Source organism: Nansenia antarctica, assembly GCF_963989245.1.
Source record: "Nansenia antarctica genome assembly, chromosome: 17".
Classification (NCBI taxonomy): Eukaryota; Metazoa; Chordata; class Actinopteri; order Argentiniformes; family Microstomatidae; genus Nansenia; species Nansenia antarctica.
The window spans coordinates 13,001,290-13,012,048 of record NC_137687.1 but is presented as its reverse complement, the minus strand read 5'-3'; the positions used below and the strand labels follow the sequence as shown (position 1 = coordinate 13,012,048).

Below are 10,759 nucleotides of genomic sequence, written 5' to 3'. Positions count from 1 at the left end.
CCCATTATTAACTGGAAAAAGCGATTTAGTGTTGTGCGGGGGCCACCCACACACACACACGCACACACACACACACACACACACACGAGTCGGCCTGCTATGCTAATCTGTTGAGAGAGAGAGAGAGCATCCGTATCAGCGACAGGGCTTTCTCTCTCCATCGCATGGCTAGCAGCTTTTTAACCTTCCCTTTAAGAGCAGTAGACGTTACAAAACACAACGTAGCGTAGCATTAAGGCTAGTGATGTGTAGCGCTAAATGCTAGCGATGTTTCCTAGACCCGATCTTGCAGTGTGACAGACCAACTGTCTTGTGCTTTGTGCTCTGTGGTTGCCAGGGAGACAGCGGAACAGGCTGGAGCCAATGGACACCATCTTCGTCAAGCAGGTGAAGGAGGGAGGCCCCGCCCACGGAGCTGGACTCTGTACAGGTAACAGGCCCCGCCCCCTCATCCCACCCACACTCTCTCTTAAACACTCTATCTCTCTCTCTCTCTGTGTCTCTGTCTCTCTCTCTCTGTCTCTCTCTCTCTCTCTCTCTCTCTCTCTCTCTCTCTCTCTCTCTCTCTCTCTCTCTCTCTGTCTCTCTGTGTGTCTCTCTGTGTGTGTGTGTGTGTGTGTGTGTGTGTGTGTGTGTGTCTCTCTCTCTGTCTCTCTCTTTCTCTCTCTCCCTCTCTCTCTCTCTCTCTCTCTGTCTCTCTCTGTCTCTCTCTCTCTCATAGCCTAATCAAATAATGTATGGTGGTCAACCACATGTACTGCTGTCTCTCTCTCAACAGCAATAGACACACACTCCAGCTGTCAGTAATCTCATGATTCAGTTTCATGGTTCAGATTTGACTACAAAAGGATAGTTTAAAATCAGGATTGCCCTGAATATAATAATAATATAATATACGCCATTTACAGTGCCTTGCAAAAGTATTCACCCCCCTTGGCTGTTTACCTATTTTGTTACATTACAACCTGTAATTTAAATGTTTTTTAATCAGAATTTTATTTGATGAATCTGCACAAAATAGTCTTAGTTTTGAAATGAAATGAGAAATATATATATTAAAAAATAATTTAAAAAAATAAAGAACTGAAAATGTGCATGTGCATATGTATTCACCCCCTTTGTTATGAAGCCCCTAAAAAGTTATGGTGCAACCAATTATTTTCAGAAGTCACATAATTAGTGAAATGAAGTCCACCTGTGTGCAATCTAAGTGGCACGTGATCTGTCAGCGGCTGCAACACCTAAGTAAGAGGCACCACCAACCAAACACTGCCATGAAGACCAAGGAACTCTCCAAACAAGTCCGGGACAAAGTTGTTGAGAAGTACAAGTCAGGGTTGGGTTATAAAAAAATATCCAAATCTTTGATGATCCCCAGGAGCACCATCAAATCCATCATAATCAAATGGAAAGAACATGGCACCACAACAAACCTGCCAAGAGAGGGCCGCCCACCAAAACTCACGGACCGGGCAAGGAGGGCATTAATCAGAGAGGCAGCACAGAGACCAAAGGTAACCCTGGAGGAGCTGCAGAGTTCCACAGCAGAGACTGGAGTATCTGTCCATAGGACCACAATTAGCCGTACACTCCATAGAGCTGGGCTTTATGGAAGAGTGGCCAGAAGGAAGCCATTACTTTCAGCTAAAAATAAGAAGGCACGTTTTGAGTTGGCAAAAAGGCATGTGGGAGACTCCCAAAATGTATGGAGGAAGGTGCTCTGGTCAGATGAGACTAAAATTTAACTTTTTGGCCATCAAGGAAAACGCTATGTCTGGCGCACACCCAACACATCCCATCACCCCAAGAACACCATCCCCACAGTGAAACATGGTGGTGGCAGCATCATGCTGTGGGGCTGTTTTTCAGCAACAGGGACTGGGAAACTGGTCCGAGTCGAGGGAAAGATGGATGGTGCTAAATACAGGGATGTTCAAAACCTGTACCAGTCTGTAAGTGATTTGAGACTAGGACGGAGGTTCACCTTCCAGCAGGACAACGACCCCAAGCATACTGCTAAAGCAACACATGAGTGGTTCAAGGAGAAACATATAAATGTGTTGGAATGGCCTTGTCAAAGCCCAGACCTCAATCCAATTGAGAATCTGTGGTCAGACTTGAAGATTGCTGTTCACAAGCGTAAACCATCAAACTTGAAGGAGCTGGAGCAGTTTTCCCTTGAGGAATGGGCAAAAATCCCAGTGGAAAGATGTGGCAAGCTCATAGAGACTTATCAAAAGCAACTTGCAGCTGTGATTGTCGCAAAAGGTGGCTCTACAAAGTACTGACTTTAAGGGGGTGAATAGTTATGCACATTGATGTTTTCTGTTATATCCTATTTCTTGTTGTTTGCTTCACAATAAAACACATCTTCAAAGTTGTAGGCATATTCTGTTAATTAAATGATGCAAACTTTCAAACAATCCATTTTAATTCCAGGTTGTGAGGCAACAAAACACGAAAAATGTCAAGGGGGGTGAATACTTTTGCAAGGCACTGTAGCTGATGCTTTTATCCAAAGCAACTTACATTGCAGTGAGTGCATTAATTTCAGTATGGTCCCAACGGGAATCGAACCCACAGCCTAAGCATTGTTAGCGCCATGCTCTACCAACTGTGCCACAGAGGACCACAAGTCCTGAAGTAGAATCCACTACCTCTGTCCTCCCTAACCAAGACCAACAGAACAGAGGATTTTCACGTCAGGTGACGTTGAATAAAGTTCTCCGAAGGAACAGACCGGTACTGTGGGAGTGAAGACGACCCGGGTTCATACAGCGACGTGCCGTCTAACTGTAGACAGATGAAGGTGGAGAGAGCTAGGGTTAGGGTTAGGGTTAGGGTTAGGGTTAGGGTTAGGACGAGTAGAGTTAGGCAGATATCTCAATTTGGACAAAATATTAATTAATACAATTATGCTATGAGGCTAACGATATGAAAAGATAATGGCGGGACTCCTCCGACTGTGTGAACCTATGATGTTCCAGCAGACCAACTGTCAAGTATGACAGGAAACGTTAAAGTGAGACAGAGACCTCCCAGCCCCCCCCCCCCCCTCTTATCACCCACATCCCCGTCCGCTGGGACAGGGGGGGGTCCAGCACGGGTCTCACCACCCTTATCTCTCTCCTCTCTCTACCCCCCCCCCCCTCCAATGGCTTCCTGTAGATCGTCATCTACTGGAAAAAGTTGAATGAAGCTACTTCCGGCGTAGGGTCTCATCCACACCCAGTAACTGGAAACGGAGTGTTCCGGAACGTCCCCTCCCTGCTGTTAGCAACGCTTCTCTCTCCTCTGATCTCAACACTTGTCTTATCTCTCTGAGAGGAAATGAGAGAGAGAGAGACAGAGAGAGTCCTTCTGAGAGGAAATGCTAGAGAGAGAGACAGAGAGAGAGAGAGGGAGAGAGAGAGAGAGAGACAGAGAGAGAGACAGAGAGAGAGAGACAGAGAGAGAGACAGAGAGAAAGAGAGGGAGAGAGAGAGAGAGACAGAGAGAGTCCTTCTGAGAGAGAGAGAGAAAGAGAGAGGGAGAGAGAGAGGGAGAGAGAGAGAGAGAGACAGAGAGAGTCCTTCTGAGAGGAAATGCTAGAGAGAGAGAGAGAGCTAAGCCTATATCCTCACTCAAACCACACACACACACACACACACACACACACACAGACAGACCACATTGACGGCCTGTCCTTCTGAACGTGGTTAAAGGAAGTTCCTGTCGTTTGTTCCCCTTCGAGGACGTTGGTTGTCGTGTGTGTGTGTGTGTATGGTATGGTGATGTGTGTGTGTGTGTGTGTATGGTGTATGGTGACGTGTGTGTGTGTATGGTCATATGTATGACACGTGTGGTGTTGACCCGTGCGGCGTCTCTCCCCCTCCCCAGGGGACAGGATCGTGAAGGTGAACGGAGAGAGCATCATTGGCAAGACGTACTCCCAGGTGATCGCCCTGATCCAGAACAGGTGAGACCGCTGGACCTCATCTCTCCTTCCCACACCTCCCACACTCATACTAGTGATGATGATGATATAGATATTATATTATCGTTAGCCTCATAGCACAATTGCCTAAGTCATATTTTGGCAAAACTGCTGATTCACTGTGCGTTATTGCCTATGCCGTCAGCCTATCAGAATGCTTGTTGTTACATTCCAAAATCACTATCTGCCCAAGTCATCTCTTTATTTTGGCATTCTGACACTACATACAAAGATGGCTCGGCTGACCACAAGTGAAGCATGACAATTATGCTATGAGGCTAACGATTATGTCATTGTTATGCTATGAGGCTAACGATATGATGACTCATTTTTATTTTTCACTTATTGTTATTTTATCTCATGTTTTATGTAAAGCACTGCATCTACATTAAGTATGTGAGTTGTATGAATATGTGCTATACAAGTACATTTGCCTCGCCTCATAAGGAAAGAACACACAGACACACTTAACTGAGAGCATACCGTTATAACGCACTATAACAATTGTTATAATAAGCATTACGAAGACTAGAAACCTGGAACGACCTACCAGGAAGTACGTTGTGTTTTAGTTCTCGCATAACTCTCGTAAAAATAGGATTATAGGATTATTGTTCTTCCCTGTTTATGTGGAGTAATTGCAGTTGAGTGTTGACTGTAATTCTGAAAAACCCTTCCTTGTTTGTAATATTTATCATTGTTATCATTTCTACCAGACGGTTTTCACCAGTTCCTGGGAACTTGAAACGGATTCATAGAGTGTTCCTCAACATTCCACATATTTCTTTTCCCAAAGCAAGTTTATCAACAACATTTTGTTTCCTTTGGCAAAAATGGCAACTCAGTTGAACTGTGTTGTGCAACTTCGGTGGAGCCCATACAAAGCTGACATCTCTCTCTCCTTCTCCCTCCCTCTCTCCTTCTCTCTCTCCTTCTCTCTCTCCTTCTCTCTCGCCTTCTCTCTCTCTCTCCTTCTCTCTCTCTCTCTCTCTCCTTCTCTCTCTCTCTCTCCTTCTCTCTCTCTCTCTCTCCTTCTCTCTCTCCCTCTCCTCTCTCTCTCCTTCTCTCTCTCCTTCTCTCTCTCATTCTCTCTCTCCTTCTCTCTCTCTCTCCTTCTCCCTCTCCTTCTCTCTCTCTCCTTCTCTCTCTCCTTCTCTCTCTCCTTCTCTCTCTCCTTCTCTCTCTCCTTCTCTCTCTCCTTCTCTCTCTCTCTCCTTCTCTCTCTCCTTCTCTCTCTCTCTCCTTCTCTCTCTCTCTCTCCTTCTCTCTCTCTCTCTCTCTCCTTCTCTCTCTCTCTCCTTCTCTCTCTCCTTCTCTCTCTCCTTCTCTCTCTCTCTCCTTCTCTCTCTCCTTCTCTCTCTCTCTCCTTCTCTCTCTCCTTCTCTCTCTCCTTCTCTCTCTCCTTCTCTCTCTCCTTCTTTCTCTCTCCTTCTCTCTCTCCTTCTCTCTCTCCTCTCTCTCTCTCCCTCTCTCCTTCTCTCTCTCCTTCTCTCTCTCTCCTTCTCTCTCTCCTTCTCTCTCTCCTTCTCCCTCCCTCTCTCCTTCTCTCTCTCCCTCTCCTCTCTCAGTGACACCTCTCTGGAGCTCTGTGTGATGCCAAAAGATGAAGACATTTTACAGTTGGTAAGTTGGAGGCGTTCACTGTGTATAGTTGTGTCTTTTCTTCACTGAGTGTGTTGAGTGGGGTGTACGTGGTTCAGATCATGTCTGTCTTAGAAGACACACTGTCTGATACATCCCAGCGCTGCACAGTGTCCATAAGGTTATAGTCATATCTTGAACGTTGCTCTAACACAGTTGAGACTAACCCTGGCAGGTAGCCTGGTTTCACTCACCTGAAGACATACTGTTACTGTATCTACCACAACACACAAAAAAGATTTCTTTCTTCTTCTATCACAACGACTGCCAATGGCCCCTGGCCTGAGCTAGATTACTCTTCCTGCTACGGCTGGTGAACTGATGATTCACTTGCTTAGTCAAATGTATTGATTGTAAGTCGCTTTGGAATAAGGCGTCTGCTAAATGCCGTAAATGTAAATGTAAATGTACAAGACTACAAGCTGTCTACTCAACCAACATCACTGTGCTCTTAGTGCAGTGTTTGACATCTAAACAGAGCAAGCAGATCACCTAGGATGGACAGCAATGCAGAGTAGAGGTGAAGAGACAGGGGGGGGGGGTCAGTGATGTGGACAGGGAAGACAGGGTAGTGATGGCCTAGTGGATAGTGAGTTGGACTGGTGATCAGAAGGTCTTGAGTTCAAATCCCACCTGGCGAACACCACCACTAGTGTGTCCTTGAGTAAGACCTGGGAACACCACCACTAGTGTGTCCTTGAGTAAGACCTGGGAACACCACCACTAGTGTGTCCTTGAGTAAGGCTCTCAGCCCTCAGTTACTCCAGGGAGACTGTCCCTGTAATCTCTAATTGTAAGTCACTTTGGATAAAAGAGTCTGCTAAATGGTTAAAATGTAAATGTAGGTAGAACAGAGATTGTATATATACACACACACACACACACTCCCCCACCCCTGATGAGCTCAGTGATCCACACATCTACCCAACGGCACCAGTCAGGGTCCAGGGCTCAGCAGACCATAATAACGCCACCACACACACCCACCCACACACACACACACACACACACTCTGTGTGACTCAGAGCCTTGCAGCCTAGCTCCATGCTGAATACCAGGCATAGCTAGATAGCTAGGCCACAGCTTGCCAAAGCCACTGAAACTTGCTTCTGGCGTTTAGGAATGCGTCTGTACTGATGAAGACATGAAGGCCCCAACGTAACAATTAGCTCTCCGGAGTGAATCAAAACCCCTGTATGTTTGAGGATATTAAACATAACATGTAATCAAAAAATTAATAATAATAATGTGTGGTTGATAGTTGTTTAGGCTTTAAATGGTTACAGTACGTTTCCCTTTACACTGGTGCAAATGCTTAATACACTACTATTATGGACAAAATTATTGGGACACCCGAACATCACAGCTATATGTCTCAGCCACAAGAGCATTACTGAGGTCGGGCAACTGATGTTGGGTGAGAAGGACTGGCTCACAGTCGGCGTTCCAATTCATCCCAAAGGTGTTGGATGGGGTTGAGGTCAGAGCATTAATGTCATTATGGACCTCACTTTGTGCATGGGAGCATTGTTGTCATGCTGAAACTGGAAAGGGCCTTCCCCAAACTGTTGCCACAAAGTTGGAAGCATACAGTTCTTTAGAATCTCATTGTATGCTGTAGCATTAAGATTCCCCTTCACTGGAACTAAGGGGCCTATCCCAAACCATGAAAACAGCCCCAGACCAGAATTGTGTCCACATACTTTTGTCCATATAGTGTATTTTAACATACTCGTTTGCATCACTGAGGTCTCCATAACCATAGAAAATATGAGCCTACTTTATTATCGAATTAGTGACCCCCCCCCCAAGACACAAACAGACATATTAAGACACAGCACTATTCTGAGAGTGTGCATTTTGTGGCCCTAATATCTCTCACATGAATGTACTTCTGCTGCAGCAGTGGTGCGTGAAGGGAAGGGCCAGGAGGACAATAGCTTTCTGAAACCAACAAATATAAAAAAAAATATATATATATATATATATATATAAATATATATACTCTCCACTGAGAGAACACACATGGCATGAGTGGATCTATAGACGTGTGTCTATGTGACATCATGACATCATCAGTGCAGTGGGTTGGGAAAGGATGGAGGGATGAATGGAGGGATGGAGGGAGGGAGGGATGGAGGGAGGGAGGGATGGAGGGAGCGAGGGAGGGATGGAGGAATGGAGGGAGGGATGGAGGGATGGATGGAGGAATGCTGAGGAGGTTCAGGTAATACCAATGGTTGAGGCGGGAGGCAGTACACTCATGCAGGGGTGTATGCGTGTGTGTGCGTGTGCGTGTGCGTGTGTGTGTTCACTCAACCACTCACTCCCGGAGAGAGAGAGCAGCTGCAGTCAGCTGACCGGCCCTCAGCATGTTGTTTACTGTGATGGCAGGCTTGCAGGGAAGAGGGAGTCAGGGAGGGAAGGAGGGAGTGAGGATGAGAGAGAGAGAGAGATGAGGTAAGGCACGGGTGCTCCTCCGCTAGAACTGAATGTATAATCAGGCAGCTGCTCTCCTCTTCTGAATGGCTCAGAGAGAGAGAGAGAGAGAGAGAGAGAGAGAGAGAGAGAGAGAGAGAGAGAGAGAGAGAGAGAGAGAGAGGGAGAGGGAGAGGGTGGGAGACAGGGAGAGAGAGAGAGAGAGGGAGAGAGAGAGAGAGGGAGAGAGAGAGAGAGAGAGACAGAGCGCTAGAGAGAGAGAGAGTTTGCTAGAGAGAGAGAGAGCGCTAGAGAGAGAGAGAGAGAGCGCTAGAGAGAGAGAGAGAGAGAGAGAGCGCTAGAGAGAGAGAGAGAAAGCGCTAGAGAGAGAGAGAGAGAGAGAGAGAGCGCTAGAGAGAGAGAGAGAGAGAGAGAGCTGCTGAGTGTAGAGTGACAGTGTGATTGGTGAGCAGTGCAGAGGTGGTGACAGCACAGCAGTGCAGAGGGACCCGGAGCTCAGTGTGTTCTGGACGGGGGGTTGAGGGTTAGCCGACGGACATGGACCGCTGCCAGAGCCAAGGTGGCACCTCCACCTGTACCTAGGTCAGAGAGATGGACAACACCGGCTCCTCGTCCTCCTCCTCCTCCTTCTTCTCCTCCTCTCCTCTGTCGTTCATGCCTACTGCCTTCCTCAGTTCCTTCCCAGCAGTGTGTGTATTTTTAGCCCGTAGCTGCTGAAGTGACAGACATACTGTACTGTGTATCCAGACCTCCAGCATCAACCTCTGTTTGCCTCTTGCTTTTTGTTTACTCCTCTTCTTCCTTTTCTCTCTCTCTTTCCTTCCTCTGCCTCCCTCCTCTAACCTGTCGGCTGCAGTTTTCCCGGGACATCACTGCTCTGGTAAGGCGGGAAACTGACTAACTAACCAACCTCCTCGCTTGTTTTCATTTTTTGTTTCCTCTTATTTTAATTTCTTTTCATTTCCTCTTATTTTTTGTGAGTTGTTGTTTACGATCTCGTTTAGCGTATTTAGCGTGGAAAGATGTGAGGTAAAAAAATTTGAAATATTTTGGGAATGTTTGACACCTTCAGATGTGGCTTACACCTTTCACCGTGGAGTTTCGTGTTTGTTAGTGAAGTGCTTTAGTTTCCCTCCCTCTGAAACGCCTCCACCTCCACCTCCACCCTCCCTCGTTCCAACCAGGAAGTTTCACTCAGACGTTTTGAGTGACTAATGTTTTTTTACAACGTGACTTATGCAAAATCTTAGAGGGAGGGGCTGAGCGGCAGAGAGCGTGCGGGAGTACAAGTACAAACGTAAGCCGACACCCCCTGGTAGAAGAACTCCCATCGATTGAAGTACAGCACTCCTCGCTCTCCAGCGCTCACACTCAGAGAATGGAGACTTTACTGTACATCCGACACCGGACCTAGTTCTTTAGTGGCTTTCTAAAAACAACATTTGAGCAGATAGCTTATTCTGGACTTACCTGTAAAGTAAATGAACTCCTGCAGTGAGAACTTTAACTTTTTTTCAGCACCGGACCTAGCTCTTAGTGGCTCTTAAAAGCCACAAAAAAAACATTTTAGCAGAAAGCTTATTCTGGAACATACCTGGAAAGTAGATGAACTCCTACAGTGAGCATTTTAGCATTTTATTCAAGCTTTTTTCTTTTGGAAAGTTGACTGCTAGCGTGATAGTGAGATAGTGTGAGGAGCCATGCTCACAGAGGTGGCGTTAGCCCCCAAAGGGGGGGGGCATCATCATCCTCGGCGTCTCCCCTTCACCCTCTCCTCCTGCCTCAGGGCTCGCTCTCCTGGACCCACGGTGGGTAAAACCCCTGCCCCTCTGCCCCCCCCACCCCCCCCCTTACTCGCGGGTCGCTGGGCTTTAATTCTGGGCAGAGCGCCTTGGCGTTTTTTTTCTCTCTCTCTCTCGTTCTCTCTCCCTCTCTCTCTCTCTCTACTTTAATTAATTCTCTCACACATCTGTTGGTTTTCCAGCACCTCTCCTCCTTATAGACTGGGGGGTTCAAACTTCGCTGGGGGAGGGAACGGTTTGTTTACTCTGGTATAGGGATTATTATTATTGCGTTATCCTTTTTTTGTTGCGGCGAGCATTATGTTTATTTTATTATTATTATTATTTTTATTTATTTTTTAATTACGTAAGCTATCACTTGTCTTGCTATCTATCATCTGTCAATGACTGTGTTGTGAAATTCAGTTGTAGTAACTGTACGTTTGCTGTCGTGATAACTGTCGTGTGTCCTGGCTGGCACGATGGCTAGGACGTACCAGGGTCTGTTTCTGCATGGTTACCCCATTCCCTCTGCCTCTTATCTAGCGAAGTGAACTGTAGTTCAGCTGTGTTGTTATTACTACGGTAGCCTTGGCGCACGACCAACCCAACACCCAGAGGCTTGTTTCGGTTTTGCGGCGATGCCGCCGCACTGGCGTCGCAGGCTCGACTCCCGACTCTGTATGTTTGTAATGTAATTGAACATGTTGAGAGACATTGACCACGTTTGTTACCCTGAGTCCTCTGAGGCCTTACAGTACGGGGGGGTTTACTCGGGGTCTATTCTCTGCTTCCTGTCCTCTTGCTTCTGTCGTGTCAGTGACATAACAGCATCCCGTAATCTCTTGCAGGCTTATTCCCAAGACGCATACCTCAAAGGGAACGAGGCGTACAGTGGAAACGCCCAGAACATCCCCGAGCC

General features: G+C 46.7%; 1 protein-coding gene across 1 annotated transcript in view; it reads left to right on the top strand.

Annotated features, from left to right (window-relative positions):
* Nucleotides 1-342: 342 nt before the first annotated feature.
* arhgap21a (Rho GTPase activating protein 21a) overlaps nucleotides 343-10,759 on the top strand; it is a gene marked incomplete at its 3' end in the record, with an annotated part of 37,734 nt that continues 27,317 nt past the window's right edge. The window contains exons 1-5 of the mRNA XM_080547298.1: nucleotides 343-430; nucleotides 3,880-3,958; nucleotides 5,545-5,599; nucleotides 8,913-8,936; nucleotides 10,689-10,759. The exon at nucleotides 10,689-10,759 is cut by the window's right edge and continues 787 nt beyond it. Of these exons, the coding sequence (XP_080403424.1) occupies nucleotides 364-430; nucleotides 3,880-3,958; nucleotides 5,545-5,599; nucleotides 8,913-8,936; nucleotides 10,689-10,759 (296 nt within the window). The 5' untranslated portion in view covers nucleotides 343-363. The remainder of the gene's footprint in view (nucleotides 431-3,879; nucleotides 3,959-5,544; nucleotides 5,600-8,912; nucleotides 8,937-10,688) is intronic.